This window comes from Ambystoma mexicanum, chromosome 6q (genome assembly GCF_040938575.1).
Source record: "Ambystoma mexicanum isolate Mex_15411 chromosome 6q, UKY_AmexF1_1, whole genome shotgun sequence".
In the NCBI taxonomy this organism is placed as follows: Eukaryota; Metazoa; Chordata; class Amphibia; order Caudata; family Ambystomatidae; genus Ambystoma; species Ambystoma mexicanum.
In genome coordinates this window covers 487,070,790-487,098,230 of record NC_090937.1, presented here as the reverse complement: position 1 = coordinate 487,098,230, position 27,441 = coordinate 487,070,790, and the positions used below count along the sequence as shown (strand labels likewise).

General features: G+C 47.5%; 1 protein-coding gene across 5 annotated transcripts in view; it reads right to left on the bottom strand.

Annotated features, from left to right (window-relative positions):
• CENPE (centromere protein E) overlaps positions 1-27,441 on the bottom strand; it is a 2,471,681-nt gene that overhangs the window by 886,300 nt on the left and 1,557,940 nt on the right. For 4 of the 5 annotated variants that reach the window (XM_069630970.1, XM_069630968.1, XM_069630972.1 and 1 more), the window contains 2 exons: positions 24,343-24,645; positions 23,955-24,110 (listed from right to left, as the gene is read on the bottom strand). In XM_069630970.1, the coding sequence (XP_069487071.1) occupies positions 23,955-24,110; positions 24,343-24,645 (459 nt within the window). The remainder of the gene's footprint in view (positions 1-23,954; positions 24,111-24,342; positions 24,646-27,441) is intronic. The other variant, XM_069630971.1, reaches the window with a different exon arrangement.

Sequence of the window (27,441 nt, the reverse complement as noted above, 5' to 3'; positions counted from 1 at the left end):
CTTTTCTGGGGGACAGTAGTCAGCCTCAGAAATGGAGTGGGTCGGAAGTCTAAAAGACAACCCTGTGTCACTGCACTGAAGGTGCTGTGTAACACACAAAAAGAAGGGGGCTACTGAAGTGGTGTACTCCAGAGTCCACAATCACAAACACAGATGAAATACACATGGCAAAACACAAGTAAGGGTGGGAAAAAAGGGGTACACTCTTACCATGTGGAAAAATAAACTCCAGAAATCCAACAAAGCTGCTGAGGGACTCACTAGGTAAGGGAAATTAGCCATTGAATGAGAATTCTACCTAACACTTGTCCTAATACCTTAACCACCTTAAACGCTGCTTAAAACAATCACTGATTTGGAATTTGATTTGAAATTCTTTTCTTCATGCACATTTAGAGATAGCATACATTTCACCATTGCTATATTCACCACAGCTCTGAGAATCAAAGAGAGCTCTCCACAAGTTGTCTGGAGTCATTATGCGATATTCTTGAAACATCTGATGAAAATATTTTGTTCTTGAAGTAATTAACGAGGGGCATTGTTAGGGAGAATTCTCCAAATGTGCTCATTTCCCTTACCTTTTGAGACCCCCAGTAACTTTGCTGGATTTCTAGGATTGAATTTTTTACCTGGGAAGAGTGTGACCCTTTTTTTCCCCCACTCTGCCATGTATTTTGTGTGTGTTTTACTTTGGTGATATTTGGTTATGGAGTTTTAAAACAACTCCAGTGGCGGCATCTTTTTCTGTGTGTCACACAGCACCTTCAGTGCAGTGGGCAAAGGGGTCTCTTTCAGACTTCCCCAAGGTTTAAATACCTTCCCTGGGTTTGACAACTGTCTCCCAGTCCCAGGGCAAGTAAAGTTAAATTGACTGATGAAAACCAGATAGCCAGAGGGAAGGAAACCAGGGGGACTTTAAGGCACTCACACCTTAAACTGACGTCTTGTTACAGCTTTTGGCCTCTTCCCGGGGCAGTGCAGGACCTCCCGACGTCGTCTTTCTTGTCCCCACGACTGAAGCACAGGAACAGCAAGATCTGCTCGAACTGCCAGGAACAACTGCCTCAGCTACAGCTTTCTTCAGTTAAAAAGATACAGCGCAAACACGGTCCGGAAATCTTTTCGGCCATAGAGAAAGTGTGTGAAACTTTCCTCAACTACAAAGGCTTGTCCTTCCCTAAACATTCGTCAAACTTTTCGACTAGCCAAATTCTTTAAAAATCTGTGGCAAGGACTTAACCGTTATATACCAGAACTGTGCTATCCTATGCAAAAGACTCTGAACCATTGACTTTGGCCCAGGCTTGTTGAGAAGAATTGCTGGTTGTATTTAACTGAAACCCTTTGCCCTGCCTATGAATGTATTTGGGCTGTCTATTCTTAGATCCTTGTCTTTTCCCTCCTGTATTAAGTAACTGAAGTGCCATTTTGCTCACACTTCATTTTTGAGCTAAACTTGTTTAGTTACTTATCGGTTGGATTTTTGTGGTGTATTAGTGTGTGATATTGAGCTGCTTATGCTAGTGTAATGTTTTACAAATGATTGAGTAAATAAATGTATATTCTTTTACCAAGAAACCTTGAGCGAGTGTTTACTTGAATCACTGTATTGGTTGGTACTTTGTGTAACTTGTTCTACTGCTCACTTAAACGAGATAAGTCTGGCTGCTCAGCCATCGCTACCACTTTACTGTGTAGTACAGGCTTGTACCAAAGGTGAAATTGTGCGTACACTTGTAGTCCTAATTACCTATAGTGTTCCCAAAGGGTACCGCAGCTGATTCTGTCTAAAAGGCATTAGGCAACCAAATGTTTTATAGTCTTATAGTCTCCGCTGGGAGGTATTAAGACAAAATATACAGACATTATCTTGGGTGATTCTGCGTATATACAAGACATCCTTAGTATACCAAAGATTCATCCTTAGTCTCATACAAGTTTGTTATCTTTCGGTCAGGGAATCTTATCAGATAAGGCTCTGGGGAATACAGCTTTTTTGGCATGAAAGCAAGATCTACAAATATATACAATTTAGAACATTTACCTCTTGTTCTTACCCAATCACCCAGCCAGAGTTTTTTTTTTTCAGCTCTGTTCGGGTCAGTAATTAGTAGGTTTTTTGAGATCCCCTCAGCTTTCAAAGAGTCTTGGATTGTAATTCTCCAACATTGCATCCTTTGTTTAGTCGTCATTGCACAGTTTGATAAAGTATTCATGATACAATGGGGTTTAATAGACCTAAGGTACTTTCTATTGTGTGAGAAACGTTTCCATGTGTAGATTGCATAGAGGGAAACAGTTGCAAGTTCATGCTGCATAACGGGCATAGATATCGACTGAGGTAAAGCTAACACTGCTCTCCAGAACAACCCCTCCATTCTTTGCCAATATATCTCGGTCTGCCAGGGTCTTGTTTCTGCCCCATATGTGAGGATTGGCGAAACTTTTTGCTTAAAAAAAGTCATGGCAGGTGACATTCAGAATTTGCCATATCTCGCCTGGATTATACAAGCTTCAGAAATGGAAGTCTTCAATTTGAGTTGTAAATCATGATGGTAGGGTTTGTCAGACAATTGATTGCGGATAATGAAGCTCAAACTACTTATATTCTTGGACCTCCTCCAATTGGGTGTCCTGCAGCAGCCATGGCGAGGTTTTTAGATTCCTCTTTCCACTCATGCCTAGGATCATGACCTTACATTTAGCGTGGTTAATTTTTAATAAGTTGGTGGTTACGTATGTGCCCAGTTAAGATAGAAGCGCGTGCAAGCCCCTGGGTGTCTTCACCAACAACACAAGGTTGTCAGCGTAGAAAAACCAGGCGACCGCTTGCCCTCGCAATTTTGGTGAATCAGAAGTGACATTAGCAATGAAAAAATTAAAGAGCGTGGACGCTAATAAGCACCCCTGCTTAAGGCCCCTAATGGTTTCAATAGATTTTGACAGGTTACCATCAAGGCATAACCTTATTTGTATTGAAGTCTAAGAATATGTAGTTGGACAATCCAAAAAAGGAGGTGATCAGGACAGGGAGCATTAGATCATTTTTCCATAAGGCGTTCTCTGCACACGCAGTCGAATGCTGCCTGAAAAACAACCAATTAAATTCTCTCGAGATTAATTTGGCAAAATGTTTGATAGGAACATCCAGTAGGGTGTTCGGCCTATAGTTGCCTGGGTCAGATTGATCCCCTTTCTTACAAATTGGTATCATAATGGACTTTCTCCAAGAAGATTGAAGCTGTCGGGTTGTAATGGGCTGCATGAAAATCACCATAAGAATATTGGCCCATGCTATAGGGTGTTGTTTAAGCATTTGGGTAGATGGGCCAACGGGCCAGTGGCCCCAGATGTGCTCAGTTTGGAGATATGATGCATTATATCTTCAATATCAAACAGTAGCTGATGTTGACTGATGCCAGAGCAAACTATGCTATTACCTGATAATGGGGTAGTGGCGTAGAGGGTCCTGTAAAATGTAAGCCACACTTCTTCAGGAATGGCATTTATTTGTAACATCATCTGTGAGGAGCCATGTGCTTTATTCAGCAAGCCCCATATCCTGGCGCAGCCTTTAGAGGCTAGTGTCTCTAATATATGTTCAGTATTTCGTTGGTAAATTAGTGCTCGCCTGGATTTCATCCAATTTTTTAATTTACATTTTAGGGATTTTAGGCATGCCATTTTACAGGGGCCGGAGAGCAAGAGTATTTTTCTTTTCTCAGATCGAAACGCAGCTTTTCTTTCAGCCACCTCAGGATCATAGGTATGTTAATTATTTTGAATGATTTTAGAGCTCAGCTGTTTTCCGGTTTTAAAAATATGCATAACACTAACATATGAGTGAGCATCTGAGTTGGAGAGAAAACGCTGCATATTAGATGTTTGTTTCAATCTCCTATTGAGATCCAATGAGTCAGCTGCCCAACTAAATCTGTTTTTACCGTTATTTAGTGTCATGCCGGAAGTGACAGAGGGTAACTGGGTTCTTCTAGGATTAGACCACGTCCATAATAGGGAAAGGATATCATGATCGCTAAAAGTTTGGGGTTTCACCTGAAAATGGAATAGGAGGTCGAACAAACTACTGTCTGTATAGATGTAATCAATTAGTGCTGTTTGGCTTCCACTATGCCAGGTATCAGACGGTGGAATATCGCCACGAATACACACATTTAACATGTGAAGCTGATGCTCTTTCATGAGTGTGTTCCACCGTACGGCAACAGGAGACCGTGGCTTTAAAGTTTGTTTAATGTACATGGAGGATCGTGAGGATAGCTCAGCGGCAACATGCTCGCCTTGGAAACAGGACGACACTGGGCTGTGTGAGCGCTTTAAAAATGCTAATTAAATAAATGATAAGATCGCTAACCAGAATGGTATGTTCACAGTCACGATCAGCAGCTAGTAGATCTAGCAAGGATTCCAGGTCCCTGATAAAGTAATCATCTGTAATGCCAGCGTGATTCCAATAAGCATTTATTAAAAGCGGTGGAATGTCCGCTGGATTTAATTTTCACCGACTGTAAAAAACTGTTGGGAGACACCCAAGCTTCTAGTTTAAGATTTAAAGATTTTTTTACAGCAACCAAAAGGCCGGCCATCTGTCGCCCTCGAATCTGGACAATAGCAGGGATCAGAGAAACAACATGATTATCCCACGCAGAGGAAGTAGAGAGCCAGATCTCTTGTAAGAAGGCTATAATAAAATCCTTTTAAGAATTGGATTTCATGTTGGTGAGATGTCTAAAGCCTCTTGTAATTCAAAGAGGCCAAAGAGCAAGGAAAACATTGAAAGGGTTACTATGGGTTCTGAATGGTTCTTGTGATTATGAGACGACCAGTGTTGGCATTTCCTTGGTTATCTTTAGCTGCTATATGGTTTATGGATTGGTGGTAGTCCTGTATGGGGGGTATATTGTTTCCCAAAATTGTGTATATGTAGGTGATCAAATTACGATTGGTTGATCAAAAGAAAGCCCAAATTATAGAGCTCCCCACAGGCTTGCCATAATGCATTTCGTACCACACCTGATTTCATCCATAATTTGACAACTGATAAATTGTGGTCGTGTAAAAATTCGATTTGATCAATGTCATTAGAACAAAGTTCTTCTAAGGGCAGTATATCACCTAGTATGGTCATAACAGATTGCCTGTTGAGATCGTACACTGGGAATGGATCCAAACGACAAATTAGAGTTCTTATGTGGTGGCCTGGATTTATGTTTTAAATCCTTGCCTAGCAATTGTGGGGGCAAGGACTGCTGTGTTTTGTTATTTAATGGTATTGATTCCTCTGCTATTATTTGACTGTCTCTGCTAAGAGACAATTTATGTTGCTTTGGTTGTGAAAAAAATAATTGAAGGGATTGCGCAATCTTCTCCAGCCTGTCTTCAAGCGCCATTCATTTGTCAGATTTGAGACCAATACAATCAGAAGGTTCTATTTTCTTTTCCTGTTGTGCAAGTAGTGGTGCTGGTATATAGGGCAAAAATAATGTAGCGATATGGACTTAATACCTCTTTCAGCCACTTTTGGTGGTAGCAAAAGTTGTGGCTCAACTTGCAGTTCGCTTAGTTGTACTAAAGCGTCTAGCGGTTCATTTAACAAGGAATTAACCTGTTGATGCTCCCGGAAAGGCTGTGAAAGCCTCTGCTGGCCCGCCTTTCAGTGTTTCTTGGTAAAAGCTATTCGGGCTAATCCTGTCGCCGATTTTGGTAAAGTAAGATTTTGGATAAATTGGCGAGAGCCAGTAGTTTTATCTCCAGCACACATTTTAATGTTTTTAGTTTTTTTTATTGAATGGTTGGCTGCAGGGACTTTCACTTTATTTTTAAATATATTATAGTTTAATATTGGAGGTAGGTCAGTGGTTCCCTGCGCCTCGGAAGGTTCACCTTCAACGTTGATTACAATAGGATCTTTTCTTGGAACAGAGTCCTGAATGTTTTTGACTTTTTCCCTTTTCTTTTCTTTAAACACGGTTTTCCTAATTGGCAGACTAAATCCCTGGTGTTATTAATCGTGTTTAATGGAAGTTTTGGTGTATTTTCCAGTTCCAAAGTGACACTTTTTGGCTTTGTTACTTTACTTCCTCTATTGGGTTGTAAGGAGTTAGATTGTTGAGGAGGAGAGCAAGCTATTTCTGACACTTCCCCTACTTGGATGTTAGCAGATGAGACTAAGGAACAAGTTACTTACCTGTAACTGTTGTTCTCCAGCATGGGTCTGGCATGGATTCACATGCTCATGAATATTCCCTGTCGTCAGGCTGGGAATCCTCGGTAAAGAAAAAACCAGTATCAGTTTCGTTTCTGATCTGACTTTCGTAGTAATAACCAATCACTGGTCTCTCCGTCATACTGACCACAGCCAATGACTGCCCTCTACCTAAACCCCACCTCTGGCAGCCATCTTCAGATTTTTACCGCACGTTCATGTGTTGGGATCCTCGTGCTATTGCTCTCGAGCGTTAGTGCTATTTTTTCACGTTTTTTCTCAAAAAATTTGTTCTTTCGGTCAAAAGAGCCTCAAGCTCCACCGACTCTCCATCCGATCAACGGGGACCCGTGTCGGATTCGTCTGCGCCCCTCAAGGGTGAAGATTTCGTCGAGCTACGCTTTTGGAGGACTCCAGAAGTTTCTCAGGCCCGGTCATGGCCCAGGAGAAGGGAAGCTCGACGCCCGGAAAGCTGTTCAGGATCTGCCCTGGATGCCAGCTGCAGAACGTCTTCAAGGAGGACGAACACTCTTTTTGTCTTTACTGCCTTCATGAGGACAAGACGCACGTGGAGAAGGACTGTGCGTTTTGCGGCAACATGTCGGAGCGGACCATGAAGGACCGCCATCAACGTCTCGCCAACTGGCTAGAAGGGTAGAGCCCGTCCGGCGAGAAGAAGAGGAAGAAATCCGAGCGGTCTTCTAAGACCTTTGAGGACGCCCCGGCGACGGGGGTCCAACATAAGGCCAAGCACCGCGAGTCCACTGGCACCGGGAGCGCCGAACTGTCGGGCTCTACGGGCGCCAGGCAGGGCGCACCCTCCCCGGTACCATCAACCACGAGCCAACGCTCTGGGTCGGGTAAGAGGAAGGCCGAGCACCCGGCGAAGCTCCTGGAGAGGCCCCGGTCGAGCTCGAAGGCGGAGCGAGGCAGTGTCCCCCCTCAAGGATAAGGCGGTGAGCGCACCTAAGGTGGTGAAGGCCTTAATCCATCCGGCCAAGCCCTCTATCGAAACTGTCGCGGCGGCCCTGGCTCAGCCTGTGGAGGCTACACCAGTGGTGGCGACTTCGGGGCTCAGAGTCTCCCTGCCACCTCGGAGGGAATCCTCTTTTGTGCCCATCGGTAGGACCCCCGTGAAATCCCCCGTGGGGAAGAAAAAGGGGGGGCAGGGCGTCGTCGTAGATTCGGCTTCAACCTCGGAGGAGGAGCTGGTCGAGGTCTTAAGCCACGGCCTCGGCGTGGAAGAAGACCGGCCCGTCGGGATGGATCCAGACGCAGGTGACGACGACATCGTCGAGGGTACCGACAAGGCCCCTGATCGCCCGTCGGATTCCCCTCTGCCAGCGCCGCAAGACAACTCGGCGGCCATTTTGTTGGCTATACAGTCCTTATGCTCAGAGATAAGGACGAGACTACCGTTGCCGACGGAGGAACCTCTCCCGTCGGGGGACCCAGAACCGGGACCTTCGGGTGTTCCCCCTACCAAGAAAAGAAGGATCCACCCTCCACCTCCTTTTCAACCGTCGCGCCCCGTCCAGCCCTCCTCCCCGTCCACCCGAGGGGATGATACGGGGGCTGACACGGCAGCGACAGGTACGGATGACGAGGATCTACCGTCGTCACCTCCCACCAGGGTTTCTCCACCCGACGAGATTGGATCGTTGCACTCCATGATCGCCAGGGCATCCGAGCTTTTCCAACTCTGCCCTGAGGAGAAGAAAAAGGAAGGATTCCTTTATCAACGGCGCGAGGCCAAGAGGAAGAGGGTCCTCGCAGTGCCTCTATTGGACGACATTTGGGATGAGGGCCTCACCCTCCTCAAGAACCCTTCCACGACGCCAGCTAGAAGAGACCGGTACGAGAAGAAGTACCGGGTCCCGGATGCGGCCCCCCTGTGCCTCCGGGCGCAGCCTACCCCGGACTCTGTCGTTTCCGCGGCGGCCAGGAAGAAAGCGGGGGGGGGGGTGCGGCCTCCACATCGACTTCCCCACCGGACGGCGAGGGAAAGAAATTGGACGCTATGGGACGCAGGGTCATCTCGTCTGCAGCGACGACGATTAAAGCGGCCAACGCCTTGGCTATCGTGGCCCGCTACGATAGGGAGCTCTGGTACAAACTGGCTCCCCTGCTAGACTTCCTGCCGGATGACAAGAGGGCAGACGCCCTGGAGATCCTGCAGGAAGGTGAGGTAGCTTCGGACCACGCCATTACCGTTGCGACGGACATCGCCGACACTGGGTTCCGCCAGTTGGGCAACGGCGTTTGCCTTAGGAGGCGTGGATGGCTCAAGGCTACGGACTTCCGTCAAGACGTTCAGACCAGAGTCCTGGACATGCCCTTCGATGGGAACAACCTGTTTGGCAAAACAGTGGACGATTCCCTTCAGGCCATTAAAGCGGACACTGAGACGGCCCGGGCCCTTGGAGTTCTGCAACAACGAAGGACGCCCTTTCGGAGCAGCGGAGGCAAGGGCGCCTCCAAAGGTTCCGGCGGCGGTTTCTCCACCTACCGTCAAGCAGCCGGCTCGTCGTCTCAGGAGGCCTACAGAGGACGAGGCAAGTCTAGCGGACCCCGCCGTCGTCGCCAAGGAGGTCAAGGCGGCAAAGCCTCGTCGAAGCAGGATTGAACCGGCCGTGGGGTCGGGCCCCCACCGAAGCATCCCGGTGGGAGGCCGGCTGGCGAGCTTCGTCAGCGTGTGGGAGTCCATCTCCACCGACCGTTGGGTGCTGGACGCCTTGGCCCCGGGCCACGCGCTCGAGTTTCAAAGAAGGTGTCCGCGCGTCCCCCCCGTGGCCAGGAAAGAACTTCACGTCCCTCAACTTCTCCTGGAGGTAAAGGCGATGCTCAGGAAGGGCGCCATCGAACTCGTCCCAAAGAGGCTTCGGGGCTCCGGAGTTTACTCGAGATACTTCCTCGTAAAGAAGAAGACGGGGGGGTGGCGCCCCATCCTGGACCTGCAACGTCTGAACAAGTTCATCAAGGCGCAGAAGTTCCGGATGGTCACCCTCCAGCACGTCCTGGGTCAGCTGGAGGAAGGAGACTTCCTGTCGTCGTTGGATTTGGAGGATGCCTACTTCCATATTCCCATCCTAAAGGGGCACCGAAAATTCCTCAGGTTTGTGGTCCAAGGGCGTCATTACCAGTTCAAAGCCCTCCCCTTCGGACTACGGTCGGCACCCAGGGTATTCACCAAGTGCCTCGCACCGGTGGCGGCGCAGCTGCGCCGCGAGGGGGTCCACGTCTACCCCTACCTGGACGACTGGCTCATCCGAGCCAGGACGAGGGAGCTCGCTGTGGTTCACACGGCAAGGACCGTCCAACTTCTCACGGACCTGGGATTCACCGTGAACTATGCCAAATCCCACCTGGGACCCGCACAAGACGCTCTGTTTCTGGGAGCGAGGCTCAACACAGTGTCCCTTCTGGCCTCCCCGTCGGAGGAGAGGACCAGGACCATCCTGGGCAAGGTGCAGCGAATGTTGGTGGCCGACGCGGCCAAAGTGAGGCCCATCAAGTCCCTCCTCGGAATGATGTCTTCCTGCATCTACCTCATTCCCATGTGCAGGCTCCGGATGCGCCCGTTGCAGGAGTTCTGGATCCAAACGACGGGCAGCTTCGAGGAAAGGATCACACTCGACAAGAGTTTCCGACGAGCGATCCGGTGGTGGGGCTCCCGCGCGCATTTGACGGCGGGCATGGACTTCCAGACCCCAGCCCACCAAGAGACAGTGACCACGGATGCCTCCCTGGAAGGGTGGGGAGCGCACACCGAAAATCTGCACGCAAGAGGCCTTTGGCTCCCGACGGAGAAATCCCTACATATCAACGTCCAGGAGCTCCGTGCAGTGTTTTGGGCCCTCAGGTCCTTCCTCCCGTCCCTCAAGGGCAAGGTGGTGAGGATCTTCACCGACAACACCACCACCATGTTTTACATCAGGAAACAGGGCGGAACCAGGTCCCCAGCACTGTCCAAGGAGGCGCAGGACCTGTGGCATTGGGCCGTCGCCCAAAGGATATTTCTGGTGCCGTTTCATCTGGCAGGGATAAAAAACACCATCGCCGACTCACTCAGCAGGGAGCTGCGCTCGTGCCACGAGTGGGAGCTACGGCAGGATCTAGCGGATCGCCTCTTCCGACGGTGGGGCACACCCCAGATCGACCTGTTCGCGACGGCGACGAACTCCAAGTGCCGGAGGTTCGCCAGCAGGTTTCCCCAGGCGAGGAGCATGGGCGATGCTTTCTCGTTCCCCTGGGAGGGCCTGTTCCTCTACGCGTTCCCTCCTTTGCCACTGCTAATCCGGCTCGTCTACCAGCTCAAGAGGTCACGGTGCAGGATGATCCTCGTCGCACCTGCGTGGCCGAGGCAGATATGGTTCCCGGACCTTCTGGACTTGTCAGCATCCCCGCCAATCAAGCTGCCGGTGGACGCGGATCTACTCTCCAGGGAAGGAGGCGCCATCCTCCACCACGACCCGAAATCGCTGAACTTGCAGGCCTGGCTCCGGCAGCGCTAGAGTTTGGAGGATACGACATACCGGCCGACTGCAGAGAGGTTCTTGCAAAGGCCAGGGCGTCCTCGACTCTTAAATGCTACGGACACAAATGGAAGAGGTTCTCTGTCTGGTGCCACGCACAGAAGGTTAACCCTCTACGGATTACGGCTCCCCAAGTACTGCCGTACCTGCTGACGCTGGCCAAAGCTGGACTGGCACACGCGTCCATCAAGATTCATCTTGCTGCGATCTCCCGATACACCAGAACTACGGGGCGGACGTCCTTGTGGTCTCATCGTCTGGTGAAGGAGTTCATGAAGGGACTGTTCAGATCGTTCCCGCCGGTGAAGGCTCCGGCCCCGGCGTGGGAGCTCAACGTGGTGCTGACCAAGCTCATGGGACCTCCGTTCGAGCCTCTGCACTCGGCTCCGTTGAAATTTCTGTCGTGGAAAACAGCATTCCTTGTGGCCATCACCTCTGCACGACGAGTGGGAGAGATCCAGGCCCTTTCCTGTAAGGCCCCGTACTTGACTTTTCACGGCACGAGGGTAGTGCTCAGGACGCACCCCTCCTTCATGCCCAAGGTACCGTCGGACTTCCATCTCAACGAACCCTTGGTGTTGCCTGTGTTCTTCCCGTCGCCTTCGTCGCCGGCTGAGAGGACTTTGCACTCGCTGGATGTGGCTAGAGCGCTGAAGTTCTACGTGGACCGCACGAAGTGCTTTCGGAAGACGTCACAACTCTTTGTGAACTTTGGACCTGTCAATCAGGGGAAGGCTCTCTCGAAGGCTTCCATTTCCAGATGTCTCTCTCCGGCTGTATCATGTACTGTCACCGGTTGGCAAACCGACCGCTGCCTGGCCGTCCGAGAGCCCATTCCACCAGAGCGATCGCAGCTACCACGGCGTTCCTATCTGGTGTGCCCCTGCTGGACATATGCAGGGCTGCTACGTGGAGGTCGACGCACACCTTCACGAAGTTCTACTGCGTCGACCGGGATTCCAGGGAGGAGTCCAGGGTCGGCCAAGCAGTGCTGCGCAACCTGTTCGCCTGAGGTGAGCCTGGTGAGGAGGTAAGATGCTTAATGTTGAGTTTGATGTAATGCTTAATGTTGAGCCTTTGCCACCTCCCGTGGTTGTGCATGTGTGTACTGCTATGTATTCTTTATTCATGAGCATGTGAATCCATGCCAGACCCCATGCTGGAGAAGGAACAAGTTACTTACCTGTAACTGTTGTTCTCCAGCATGGGTCTGGCATGGATTCACATGCGAACCCTCCCGCCTACCCCTCTGCGGCTCTTCACTTGGTCATACTGCCACTTCACGTGCTTCCAAATCTGAAGATGGCTGCCAGAGGTGGGGCTTAGGTAGAGGGCAGTCATTGGCTGTGGTCAGTATGACGCAGAGACCAGTGATTGGTTATTACTACGAAAGTCAGATCAGAAACGAAACTGATACTGGTTTTTTCTTTACCGAGGATTCCCAGCCTGACGACGGGGAATATTCATGAGCATGTGAATCCATGCCAGACCCCATGCTGGAGAAGCATGCTTCCTCTGGGCATACCTCCTCTAGCTGAACAGGTCTACAACAGCCAATGCAAATAAGATCACCATTTATTTTTCCCAAGCAATAATTGGGATAATAGTTTATGTTGTACATTCAGCTTATCATCCAATGTCTCGTAGAGCTTTGTGAGAGAAAAAGGGCCATATTCATGGATCGTTAGGACGTGCCCAGTCCACCGAGTAATCCATGACAACCGTTTTGGACATATCGGCAGGAGACGCTAGCTTGCGCCTGGGCGTTGGCTGGGTAAAGGAAATAGGACAGTACAGAGGAATTCTGCGCTGATGGCGAAAACATAGCCGGGGATTGAGATAAAGCTCGTTTGCATATTTGGGACAGAGTTCTGTAAAGCAGTGGGGTGTGGCCCCTGATCCATATCATCGCCAATTTGACCTGGCGTTTTAACAATATTGCGGTGCGGGTCTTTAGACGTAGGGATATCTGCATGTTAGAATTGTTAGTATTAGGGAGAGGCACAGCATTTGAGACTTGGGTGTGAAATGCATATTTCTACACAGTCGTGGAAGATGAACACTCTAGGTGTATGGGAGAAAGTGATAAAACCCCTGCATGGACTAAGGAGTCCGATGGCGTGTGAGTCAAATCAACTCTCACCTTGTTTAGGACATTTTCCTGGGGCTCAGTGTTAGGGAGAATTCTCTGTTAAGGCTAATTTCCCAAACCTAGTGAGTCCCCCAGCAGCTTTGCTGGATTTTTTGGGGTTTATTTTTTTCTCCTGCTAAGAGTGAGACTCTTTCTCCCCCTCTTAGGCATGATTTGAGTATATCCTTTGACTTTAAATGTGTTTTATGGGCTATGGGATCTTTTACTCCATCGGGCTTCATGTGTTTTTGGTATGTGTGTTACACAGCACCCTCAGTGCAGTAACACAGGGGTGTCATAGTGACCCCCAAACATAGACTCCATATCCTGGGACTGACTACTGTCTCCCAGGGCATGTAAAGTCACCATTGGCTTTACTAGTCTTAAATTGTGAACAGAACCAGTACAAACCATCATATTGTGGAAGAACTGGTAGGGGTAATTCGATTGCCCCTGGGTCTGTTTTCAAAGGGGGCACTGTCCAGTCCCCCCCTTGTCGAGTTTCTGGCTGGTGGCAGTGGATACCACGCAAAATATTCCAACTGAATATTTCCTATGGGATTTTCCCATTGATTTTAAACGCACCACTTTTTGGTGCAATATTAAAGATACCGCCGGGTTATTCATTTAATATTTATTCCCCGGTTGGGTCTTTTTGCCAGGACTCAGTTTTAAAATGGCGTTTGTGTTCGCCTCTGAAACTCTTACCCAAGTCAAGCCCTTTGTTTCACTTTTTGGCAGGCTTCTCCACAGAAGCCCTCCAAATGGTGCCACTCTGTCTGGGGTCAACAGGATGTGTGGGAGCGGGATTAGGCACCCTGGACTGAGTTGCCTTGGCAACTCAAGTCGCACTCTTGTGTGATTGGCCCAGTGGTGAGCCGCCCGGCACACCACTTCGCATGTTTGAGTGACAGCTAGGCTGTTGAATGGGGGTTTTTCTGCATAAAAGCTGGGCTTTGGGGACTGGAACTTCAGAAGTCGCCACAGGACCTAAAGAATCCGAAGAGGGGAGAAGATGAGCCATCTACAACGACGACACCACCGGTGGAGCCCTGCTGTACGAATTCACCACTTCCCCGATGACAGAGGAGATCTTCCAGGAGAGTCTTCATCCGTTTGAGCTTGTGGGACCAACCAGTTCGCCTTTTTCGCCTTCCTGAACGTCTCGTGGTCGAATCGCCCGTGCCAAGCACCCCGGCGGCGGGATAGCCACGCTTCACCACTACTGCGAATAAAAGGGTTGTACCTTTTCATCCGGAACTCCGCGGCTGGTTTCTTTCCTGGCAGTGCAACGACCTTCAGCTTTCTTCCTCGTCGAGATCCTCTCTTCCTCTGGTCGAAGCCACAACTTGCACCCGCTGCCAGGAACAACTGCCACCGCTGGAGCTTTCTCACCATTTCATGTACTGTGTCCCACCTGGTCTCCCTTGCTACAGATTGTCCAAGGTGTCCCGTAAATCCTTGACTTTCTAACTGGGTTGACCTCAGGTCTGCTAACTTTGCCTTTCTGAACTGATCCAACCTCTTTTTGACTTTTCTGCAAAGACTTTGAGTGCATTTCCGTTGTGTGATCTTGGGCACATTCCGCCTTGCTCTCTCTAAGAGTGGGCCTGGCCTATGAACTTTTTGTTTCTGGACTTGCTGTGGTTTCTTAAAAGTGTTGGTACTGTATTTTCCTACTCTGCCTTTTCGCTACGGTTAAGCGCTCACCTCGGTTTTGCTAAATAAGTGGTGTCTTAACCTAGACTTCTCTAATAATTAACTAGGGAGGTGTATATACTTATAGTGACTGTGTTTGAACTTGCTTGATATATTAGTGCCAGTTTATTTTCATAAGTGTGCTTTTAAATAAATAATTATATACTTTTATACCAAAGCTCTGGTCAGTGTTTGCTTGTTCTACTGTATTTTTAGCCCTATTGTGTATACTCTATATACTGCCTAACTCTTCTTGAGAGAAGTCTGACTGCTCAGCCACAGCTACAGGTATATCTGGGTGGTGCAGACTGCTACCAATTGGGTTTACTGCTTACTCCTGTGGTCTTCAACTTTTTGCAGTGGTCCCTAAGGGAACTGCACAGGTTTCTGCCTAACACTTATCCAGGGCTGCGTTCGAAAGATAAAGGCGGCATGTGCACACTAGTTGCTTCGGTCGACTTATGATTGAGGGCACAGAATTTCCAGTGTGAGAGCGGGTACTTAAGGTAGTGTTACTGCTGCGTGAAAGATGGATAATGTGAGTCGTAGTTTTTGGTGTTAACGAGTTAGCCTTGTGAGCAGCTGTAGGCATATCAGTTGTAAGAGAATACAGCCTCAGCATGCGAGTGTATTTAAAACAATGGCCAAATGACACAGATTTTCACTACGTCTCGCTCGCCAAGGCACAACAACACGGGTTACAAAATAATATATACACAAATAGACTCTAGGGCAAATAGAACTTAAACAGGCTCACGCTTCCGAGGCCCGCACTTTCCAAAAGCACTTTCCCCAAAATGCGCGCGCCTCCTGGATTTATGGGATTCTGGTACGTGGGGGCAGAGCCTGCAGGTAATTATATCAAGAAGGTATTTTCTTTCAGAAAAAGAGCAGTGGTCCACACCAAACACCTTCAGCACTTTCCAAAAGCACTTCCCCAAAATGTGTGCGCCTGCTGGATTTATTTATTTGTAAAGCGCGCAAAGCCCATAGGCAACTAACTAGGCGCTGTGTACTGCTTAAGGATATGGTTACATGTTTGCAAATCTTAAGAGACATTTCGTTACAAGTTACATAATGAACACTATATTTACATCCTATTTCAGGCCTAGGTCACACATATATTACATATTTATATATTGTTACATGTCCTCCTCCTGACATACCAAAAATTACCGAGCTAGGGGACTACTGAAGGAGGTCAGATCTGAAGAGAAGAGTTTTTAGGTATTATGGGATTCTGGGAAGTGGGGGCGGAGCCTGCAGGTAATTATATCACGAAGGTCTTTTCTTTCAGAAAAAGAGCAGCAGTCCACACCAAACGCCTTCAGCCACAACACTTTCCAAAAGCACTTCCCTAAAATGCGTGCGCCTGCTGGATTTATGGGAAACTGGGAAGTAGGGGCGGAGCCTACAGGTAATTATATCCTGCTTAAAACCAATCCTACAGTTATTTAACTCTGAACTCCACCTCCTTGGTCGCCAATCAACTTTGACAGAGCCTGTGATCCCACCCTCCTGCGCTCCTGCTCCGCACTTCCCCTTTACCCCTAAAGGCCCAATCGGATTCTCTGCAGAGCTGTAGTGTACGCCACAGATGTATTCATTTCCCACGAACCACAGCCTTCATCCATCCCAAACAATTGCCTGGGACCCGAAAGCATTTTGACATCACGTCTCCAATGTTGATACATAGAATCGGATCCCGTAATATTGGCTGGTAGAGATTTCAAGGGCATCTAGCTCTCTCTGGTCTGGCCACTTTAGACAAGGCGAGTGGCATTGGCGCATGGTCAGATAGTGCCCGCAGCCCTATTTCCACCTCACTAACACAGCTATATAAGCCACCAGTAATCAGCAGGAGACCCCACCTCGAGAAACCCTGTAAATATGTGAATAAAATGTTAAGTGTTTCCTTCCCCCATGAAACAGCCTCCAAGTGACCACTAATCCCAGTTCCCTAATAAAGGATGCAAGCGCTAAAGCCTATTTGAAATCAAGCCTATTTGTCCATCAGGAGATTGGGTACCAGGTTGAAGTAGCCTCCCCTGCGCCCCCTCGAGGAGCTCCCCTACGAAAAAAGTGAGTGCTTGCCAAAGGAAGTCCTCTGGGATCCCTCCGTGCTCAGAGTTACCGGCGTATATAGATACCAGTATGAGTGTACCTTCCCATAAGCACCACTTGACACATACATCTTCCCTGGGGGTCCTGTAGAACCTTAACCTTGGAGAATGAGATTCCCTCCCCTATCCAGATCAACCCCCAGGCAAAAACTTTCCCCTGCTAGATCCACAGTAAGCATTTGAAAACTTGAATCCTTTCACCCAACCCTCCCCCAATTCAATCAGGTAGGACTCTGACTTGGAAGGTAATTTAACGCCTATAAATGTGCTCCAATTCCCCAATTCCCCAGATTTCCATCCCACCCGATCCTAGTACCAACATTATGTGAAATCTCCATGCCACAAACAGAAGAGAAGCCCACCCAACAGGGCCCACCCCGTCAGGTCCCCATTTCATCAATGACAGTCCCCCTTTCATCAATGACAGTCCCCATCAGGTCTTTTTACTTTGACTTTTCACCTTCCTCCCTCTCTTCCTACCTGCATCCACTTCTGTGTTCCCTCCCGTGCAGGCCCAAAACCCACCCCACCCCTGTTAGGGAGAATTCTCTTCTAAGGCTAATTTCCCTTACCTATAGAGTCCCCGAGCAGCTTTGCTGGATTTGAAGGGTTTATTTTTCTCTCCTGCTAAGAGTGAGACTCTTTTTTTCCCCCACTCTTTAGACAGATTGCGGATGTGTGTTTTAGGCTATTTTTGTGCTTATGGTCTATGGGGTTTTTCTCACCCTCATAGGGATCATCATTTTACATGTGTGTCACACAGCACCCTCAGTGCAGTGACACAGGGGTGTCATAGTGACCCCCAAACATAGACTCCATACCCTGGGACTGACTGTCTCCCAGGGCATGTAAAGTTGACATTGACTTTACTAGTCAATAGTTATGAACAGAACCAGTACAACCCATCTTACTATGGAAGTGCTAGGAAGAGTTAATAAGTTTTCCCTGGTATTCCTTTTCGAGGGGGTACCGTACAGTCCCACTCTCCAAAGTTTCTGGCTGGTGGCAGTGGTTACTAGCGTAAATATTGGACTGCAAATATTTTCCTATGGGAGTTTCCCATTGTTCGAGGCTACCACTTTTACTGACAGCCTCTAACATACCGCTGGTTTACTTTAATATTAACTTTACTCCGGTAGGTTTTTATTGCCAGAACTTTAATACATCTTTCTCATGTCTTTCTCTGTAATCCTAACCCAGGTCGGAGATCCTTTGTGCGTCCTTTTGGCGGGCTTCTGCACAGGGCTTTCGGCGCCTCTGAGTCTGGGGTAGACAGGATGTGTGGGAGTGGGAATAGGCACCCTGGACAGGGTTACCTAGGCAACCCAAGTCGCACTCTGCCCCGGTAGGCTGGGGGGTTATCCCGCCAGGATAGCCACCTCACTGTGTGAGTGACAGCTAGGCTGTATGAATGGGGGTCTTTCTGCATAAAAGCAGGGTCCTGAGGACTGGAGCACAAGACGTCGCCACTGGAACTAAGAAGCCGAAGTGGAGAGAAGTCAAAGACATCTGCAACGCCTGAACCATCGGTGAAGCCCTGCTGCAGAGCCTCACCACTTTTCTCCAATGACTCAAGAAGATCTTCACCTGCAAGATTCTTGTTCCCTTGAGCTGATCAACCAGTTTGCCAATCGCCTTCCAGGACCTGCCTTGGTCGAATCGCCAGTGCCAAGCAATAGGAGACCGGATAGCCAGGCACCCGTCCACCAGGAGTGCGATTTAAATAAGCATACCTTTTATTCCGTTTTTCCAGCACCGCGGCTGGTTTCATCCCTGGGCAGTGCAGTGACTCGGACCTTCCTCCACGACGAAAGCCTCTCCTCCTCTGCTGGACATCCCGAACTGCAGGAACTACCGCCACCGCAGGAGCCTCTTCCACTTTCAAGGTACATTGTTCCGCCAGACCTCCCGTTTAGTTGGGTATTGCTAAAGGTGTTTTAAATCCTTTACTTATCTTCTGGGCCGCCCTTTCGTCTAACATTATCTTTCTACCAGAGACAAATAGACAGTCTCACAGCCTACTTGAAAAAAAACGACCTAGAACTTAATACATCAAAAACAAAAATCTTGATCTTAGAAAAACCAACAAGACCAAAAAAAAGATTGGAATGGTTTGCAAATTCTGAGAAACTGGAAACAGCTAAAAGCTGTACTTACTTAGGGGTGAAACTCTCGTCCAGTAAAATCGATAAAACGATGCAAGAACATCTCATCGCCAAAACAAAAACCTTAGCAGCACAGGCAATATCGTTGGATAGAAAATTTGGGAAATTTTCAATTCTTCCTTTAATAAACTTCTACAGAGCAAAGGTCTGTCCAACTCTGACCTATGGAGCAGAAGCTATGTTACATCTGCCGAAGACTCTATGGGCTAAACTTGAAGGTACATTTTGGCGTAGTGCTACGACTTCCAAACTCCACTCCCGTTGCAATTATCCGACGTGAACGGAGCCTTCAATCATTGGAATCCGTGGTGACGAGAAACAGCCTATTATTCCTGGGTAAAATCATAAGGCACCCTAGACCAAAAATTCTGGAGATCATACTCCAAGAGATGAGGAGCGAAAAAAACCCGATGTTAACAAGTTGGTACAGCAGACTGTTGGAACAGGTGGCTAAAATCGGATGTTCTGAATGGGATATAGAAAGGATCCCTGGAAAAATAAAGAGAAAACTTAAAATACAAGACTGGATTGAGACTTTAGACAAAGCAGAAGATCTCACAACTTCCACACATCACATAATGAACATCCAAAAAATAGATGAGGTCAGAGACTACTTAAAAAAGTTTCCAGACAAACGATTGAGAACAACTTTTTTGAGAGCAAGGCTGAATTTACTGAAAACCAATGAGATTCTTTTTCGAAGAAAACAGTCGACTACTAAAAACTGTCGATATTGTGAGATGATGGAAAACGAAACATTACGCCATCTCCTCCTTCATTGTTCAGGAACAAAAAAGCTGCGAACTATCTATCTTAATCCACTCAGAGCTCGGCACCTAACGGCAAATGAAGAAACTTGGTGGAACATGCTAATGTGTGGCAATTCCACATCTTTGACTGTGGCAACAGCAAACTTTTTGGAAAAATTGAAGCTAGAGGGAAAAAAACCAATAAAAGAAAGCTCCAAACTTTGTAACAAACAGAAAACTACACAACAGTCACAACGAGAAACAACAAATAGACAGGCAAAATCTGGACAGAATTTGTAAAAATTGTAATACAATTAAACACAAAAAAAAAAAAAATGTATCTTTCTACGTCCTGCAACCGCCTTTTCAATCGTTTAACAAAGACTTAACTGCAGCTACTAGAACATTTTGAACCTAGGCACTTTGCCTTGTACCACTGACTCTGGCACAAGCCTCTTGACTCTAGCTAAATCTGTTGCAACTGCCTTCTCTAGATTGTTTCTCATCAAGAAATGTGTTGGTGCACCTAAACTCTTATAACCACCTTTCCTTCCCATTTATATATTGCTGAAGTGCCATTTTGCTCGGTTTTCACCAAAGTATTGTTGATGCTAACGTACTGCCTTGCTTAACTTGTTCAAAATCCAATTGGGAAGTGTTGCTGGTGTGTTTAGGAGCTTAAACCTGTATAACTTGTTCTTTCCCTCCCTCTGAAGAAATTGTTGGGGTGCCATCTCTGCTTGGTTTACACTGTGCCGTTTTGCTCAGTTTTCACTCTTGCTCAAACTTGTCTACAATTTGAATAGGGAGTTGTGTATACTTTTCATGACTGTTTTAACTTGCTTAATGTATAGTGATTTGTGTGGAAACTTAAGAGTGCGTAAAATAAATATATATATATTATTTTTGATACAAAGCTTTGGTCAGTGTTTCCTTGTTCCATAGTATTGTAGTCCTATTGTGTAAACCCTGAATACTGCTCATCTCCCTCTTCAGATAAGTCTGACTGCTTAGCCACAGCTACCAACTAAATCTTTGTGGTACAGACTGATACCAAAGGGGATTTATTGCATATACCTGTAGTCTTAATCTTATGTAGTGCTCCCTAAGGGAACTGCACAGGATTATGCCTAACAACCCCCATCCCAGGGTTCGCCTCCGTCTCCGTCTCCTCTCGGTTATGCAGTAAGCTCTCCGCCTCCTTCAGTGTTCACACAGTTTGTTTCCCCTGGAGTGAGAAGTGGAGCTCAGTAGGGAATACCATTCTGTAATTCACCTCTCTGCTGCGCAAACAGTCAATGGTCCGAGTGCTCGTCGCTTTGCTAGCATGGTGGAGGCCATATCTTGGTAAAGGTAGAGGGTGGCAGTGCAGAAAGTGATCATCTTAAGAGTTCTGGCCCTAGTCATTATGAGCACCTTTACTTTGAGAAAATACACCGAGAGAGTACTTCAGGTGGCCTGTCCTGTAGGGAAGCTGATCCACTCCTCGTCTGATGGGTCCGGTCCAACTCAGTCTCGGCATCTCCCGAAGTTACAGAATGAAACGGAAGAGGTCTGGCCCCAAACTCCAAGAGGTACTCCTCTCGTATCCCTGTTGGAACACTGAATCTGGATATTATTCCTGTGCGATTGATTCTCTCCATCTTCCTTCTTGTCTTCTAGGCAGTCAAACCGGGGCTCAAGTGCTTTCAACCTGTTGGAACATTCTCCATCTCATATGATTGCTCAAAAAGGGTATCTTCCACCTCAGAGACCAGTTTATCCAGTGCCAGGATTTTATGGGACAGCTCATCTTATTAATCACCCTCCGAATTTCGACCAGTAAGTCCTGCAGATCCGACTTGGTTGGCATCTGTGTGAGCAAAGCTAGGATTGAGTCCCGCTCATGCACTTGGTTCGTAATCATCTCACTGCACTTTCCTTTGTCTGGTGGCTGCAACATCAAAGAAATGTCACCCAGTTTACTGCCTTTGGGTGTCTTTGCCATGACACCGTCAATCTTGGGACTAATGGAACCCTCTGCTGGGAGCCCCTTTCCCAATGACGCGTTTCGCAGTAGTCTATGTACCAAGAGCTCCCGGGGGTGGCACACACCTGTACCCCAGGGGACTGGCCAAAACTCTACCCCACTGGTTCCCCCTCCGCTGGACAGAGTCCTTTTTCCAGGTCACCATTTGCAGACGCAATGCATAAAGACCCTGTGGCTAGCAGCAGCGTGAGCTATGCCGAGTCGGCATGATGGGGGCCCCCACCAGGCTGGGTTGAACACAGGTCCAGCGGTAGTCAAATACAAATGATATATGATAAGGCATTTGTAATGCGCCTATACACAAGTGTTTCAAGGCACGGTGAGGCAAGGAAGGGGGAACAGAGGAAGGACAGACAACAATCTTACTAGGCCAAATGACATTGAGATCGCGCATGTGCAGGGGAGTGGAAGGGGAAAGTGTCAAGGGAAAGGGGATGGGGTAGTGGAGTACATTGGATCAAAACAAAAACAAAAAGTGCGGCCAGCAGGTGGAAGGGTAAATTCAGACAGCAGGTGTCCAAAAGTGTAGTTAGCAGGACTGTAGGGTTACAGATACAGACCCAAGTGCAAGGCTTGCCGGGAGACAGTATGGGTGTGCAATTGGGCGGGAAGGAACCTGGGTATGAAATCAGAGGGTAGTCAGGTAACCAGTGCAGTATCAGACAGGAAATCAGCAGGGTAGAGGAAGAGAGAAGGCAAAAGCAAAGAGGAAGGTCTTGAGGTGCTTCTGGAACCGGAGATGGTTCTCCTCAAGTTTCAGAGAGGCAGGGAGGCTGTTCCAGAGGAAGGCCCCAGCAGAAGAAAGAGATCTACCACCAACTCGTTGCTTGGATAAGCGACTGACCCTGAGGGAGTTGGAAAAATAAAGGACCAAATCCTGTAGGCCCCTTCTCAAACTACCTCCCGGGGCTAGCAGACTGCCAGCTCCTCCATTTTAGCCAGAATCTCCTTGTACTGTATAGTAGGGCCACCATGCCCTCACCAGTTCCAGCATGAGAAGGCAACCCAGAGAGCAGCAGAGTTACCACCAGGCTCAGGCTAGTGGGTCACTGTTTCACTTAACTGAATTTTATGGGCTCATTAGTATGGTACAGCAGCTGATTGGTGAAAGCTTGCAGAGTTTGAGCAGCGGTGTGTGCATTGCTAGTGTTGGTAATTAGTCGCAGACCACACCCGACCGGTCAAGCTTTTCTCCCAGGTCAGGCGCCAGGGTGCGGACAGCAGCTCCACCACTTGAGGCAGACGAAGCACCCGCAGCTCCTTTCCTAGCTGCTCGGCTCCGGTGTAAATCATAAATCGGGGCCCCGCCAAGCTGGCAGGCCAGGCCAGCAGTGGAGTCCCTCAGCCCCGACTCAGTGCCCCCGACCAGGCGCTCCAAGGCGAGACACTGCCCCGTAGGTCTCCCCTCCCCGTCAGGTTTAACAGTTCTTGGTAGTCAACCTAAGTGGGTCTGTCCCACGGGGAGCCCAGCCGACACGAATCGGGCCACAAGGCGGTCTGCTGCCATAGATCCCAGGAGCCGCCACCATGCACAGGTTATGGCCCAGCTGACATCCACTAACCATCTGTTCTCAGGCACCATCGGGGGTAAAAAAAATACTCAGTGTGCAGCCCAGATTCCTGCAAATTACATCCCAGTGCCTCCATTCACATCAGGCAGGGATGGGGCACCACGCACATTTCCCCTTCACTTCGCCAGAGGCCCTTAGGGAGCCATCTTCTCGATGGCATTCATAGCCAAGCCCCCCGCAAACAAGAGACAGTTTAATGCTGGTGTGGCTGATGCTAAGAAAGCAGCTTGCTTGCTGCATTTGGGAGCCTGCATGTCTAAAGGGGCAAAAGTATGTTGCTGCAGATGATACCACCCCTGGTTTGAGGACCCAATCTTCACTTACACAAGGTGGTATGGGGTCAAAAATAGCCACTGCGTGTCTAGGTAAAAAACTGAAATGAACGGACTAGACAGACTTGGCAATCGCCTTGGAAGCTTAACTTCTCCAAAGAGTTATCCGCCTGAATGAGGAATACATTATCACAGTATAACAGCATGCACAGAACTTTGGAGTGGCCATCCTGGGACCACCAAGAGGACCACAAGCATGAATGCCTGCTCACGTCACCCAAATGGAAGAAGATGCACTGTATAGGACACAGTATTACATTCCTACGGCACCAGGGGCCATGGACATCACCACATAGTCTTCAAAATACAGTTTTTGAAATGTGTTTAGCCATTTCATTTTGAATCTTGTCCATCAGCTGGAAACAATATTAAAAAGTGTAATTTCAGGTTACCTTTTCTTCCAGGCTTGATATAGTTTGCTGCTCCACAGATTTTTCCTCAACAGTTAAGGAATACACTTTGATTTGATTGCTTAACTCTTGGACTACACATTTTTGATGCTCAAGTGCTTCCTGAGACTTCCTTAGTTCATCTTCAGTTTCTATCAACTGAAAGAAAGTTGCATACATCAATATCAAAGAGCAAATCAGTATTAGTTAACTTAATAAACTAGCAAAAATGATCACAGGACATTCAAAAAATTACTATGAAATTGGACGTCAATGTTTTTGGCAATAATGGAAATAAAAAAAATAAAAAATCACCAGGTCCTAAATCACATGTGTGCGCGGGGAAAAAAAATGTACTGCAAACACAGATTTCTTTGAATCAAGGGCTTACTCTTTTCATCTTCTTCTGAACATCATCATTCAGATGGTCTCTTTCTGCTTTCAGGGATTCCTTCATCTCCTCCAGTTGACTTTTTTCACGAGTTAGATCTGCAACATTTTCTCGTAGCTCCTGAAGTTGGCACGTTGCTGCACCATTTTCCCCTTTTTCGATCTCCAATGCAGACTCGCTTGCCTTCAATCTCTCAAGCTGTTGCATTTCAGAAGCCAATCTCCGCTCTAGATCTTTATTCTGCATCAAAAGGTGTTCTCTCTCATTTGTCTTCTGCTGCAGATCTTCCATTAAATTTGACAGCTGTAAAGATATTTGCATGTTCTTATAAAATGTGTTACTACGCCCAATGCTTAGACCGATGTATCTTGGAAAAAGACAAGTGTATCTAGATATATGGGACAAAATGACAGCCCTTCTGAGCGCGTCTGTAGAAAATAGGATGGCACCAAAGAATCAATTACTTATTGTCCACTATGTTCATACTAATGCATTAGTCCTTACTCCCACAGAATCATCTTCATAGAAATACCACTGAAGTGCAAGTATGGCTTTAGAAATGTTCAACCCCCATGGGGAGCACAGCCGTTCAGCATCGTTGGAGCCCATGACCTCGGATTTGACATCATGGGTGGTATATATGGAGCCGTCTGCTTCCCATTGCCTCTTTTTCCACCTCACTCAGAGGCTCAGTAACCACAGACCTCCAGCATGTTACAAGCATTCCGTATTATGGGTAGGTTAGGAGGGCAATGAGAACACAATGTGAGGAACAGGTATGAATGTATGTAATTTGTTGGGCTAATTTATTACTTCCTCGCACATATTCCTCGTCTTAGAAAGGCTCTATAAAGCATTACAAAACCAGAAGGAGTGGGGAGAGCAAGAAACCACACCCATTGCAGGAACCTGGAGCACTACATGACCAAAGTAATGATTTGTTAATTATATATATATATATATATATATATATATATATATATATAGCGCTTACACCCAAGCGCTTGTGCATAAAACATTTACATACATCATCGAAATCCCAACCGAAGTTGGTACTCATTTATCAACCTCGGGAAGGATAAAAGGCTGAGTTGGTCTTGCTAGGGATTCGAACATGCGACCTGCAAATCATGCATAGATCACAGCAGCAAGCGCTGAATCCGCTATTTTACCGGCACAAGCAGGCATCCTTGCCCAATAAGGAATCCCCGGAGTAGTGCTTGGGAAATGTGTGGAAAGATGCTGATGTAGCCACTTGGCACAGGTCCACCACAAAGACCCCATACTGCCGCTAGGCCTCTGATAGAATGGCCCACAAGACTTATAGGCACTTCGTTGTTGGCCAGTTAGGAGAATTAATAGAAAAACAGCTGCTGAATTGCAAGAAATCACAATGCTTAATTAAAACACAGCTTTTAAGCAAAATGGTCTTCAGCTTCGTAACTAAGAAAAGTTGAAAACGTGCTGGTTGTCATCAACATAAATTAGGACTATATGCAGAGCAGAAGTGCTGGTTCCCAACACTAATCTGCTACATAGTGATGTCATTCATCTTGAAACTCAGGAGTTGGATCCATGTCAGATGTGTTCAATTTAGCAGCTTCTACTAAGCAGTGAACATCTATTGTTACAACCTTGCACCTGCTGTAGGTGGATGTACTCTAGGGTTTGCCAAGGACTTGTTTGGGCTTCACTATAACAGATGTAACATTGTAGAAGTAAAAGTGGGACACAAAAGGTGAAATGTTTGTTGGCATAAAGGTTTACTGAACAGAAAAATTAGGACAAAGCCTATCTGTCCCGGTAACTAAGAGTGGTCCCGCTGCATCAAATGAAACTAAGGATGATGTCAGAATGTCCAGCAAAATCAAATAGAAAACATTAAGACATGCATTACTCACCGTAATAGCATTTCTGATGATTGTATCTGCTTAGATTCACATGCTGTGCATATAGTTCGGCATCTAGTGGTTATCGCAGAGTTTTGCATCTTTCTTGCGAAGATCAAAAGGGGACGTCGACATGGGCGTGACTGTGACACTAGTGCACCCAAAAATCCCTCACGCGCCAAGGTCCCTCTGGTTGTTTTTTTTCTGCAGTGAGGGAGCCTTATAGTCAGCGTGAGCAAGTACAGAAGAGGGAAGGTGTAAGAGGTCTATGTTCCTTCTACTCCACGAGGGGCGGAAGGGTGGGCGCATGTGAATCTAAGCAGATACAATCATCAGAAATGCTATTACGGTGAGTAATGCATGCCTTCTGATGCTTGTGAATCTGCTTAGAATCAAATGCTGAGCATAGACTAGCGAGCAGTAGCCAGATATGGTGGTGGGATGTGTGAAGGAACAGTAGAAAAGCGATGTCTTAACACTGCTGACCCACCTGAGAATCAGACCGAGAGTGTGTATCTAGGCAGTAGTGTCGTGTAAAGGTATGTACAGAACTCCAGGTTGCTGCTTTGCAAATGGACTCAAGAGGAACATTTGCAATTAATGCTATGGTAGCCCCTGTGCCCAGAGTAGAGTGTGCTCTAGGCATGAAGGGTAGATCTCTCTTGTCAAGAGTGTAACATGTGTGATACCGTTTACGATACACTTTGAGATCGCTGATTTAGAGACAGGGTCCCCTTCTCTACCAGCTACCACTGAAACAAAGAACTGGTTTGTTTTCCTTAGTGGCTTTGTTTTTTCCAGATAGTAGATTACCACTCTCCTCGCATCCAGTGTGTGGCGGCTTCTTTCCGCCAAATAGTGGGGTTCTGGAAAAAGGTGGGTAGTTCTATGGATTGGTTTACATGGAACTTTGAGATAAATGAGGCACAAATCGTGGGTGTGTGCGCAAAACTAGCTTTTCTTTGTGAATCATGACAAATGGGTCCTGAACTGAAAGGGCCTGCAGTTCGCTAACTCTCCTTATAGAGGTGATCGCCACCAGGAAGGCAGTCTTGTAGGTGAGTGCTTTAAGGCTAGCCTTGTGCATTGGTTCAAAGGGAAGCCCCATTAGTCTGTTAAGAACAACATTCAGGTCCCACCCGGGATCTGGGTTGGAAATAGGGGATGAACCCTCTTTATCCCTTTGATAAATGCTTTAATTACCTGAATT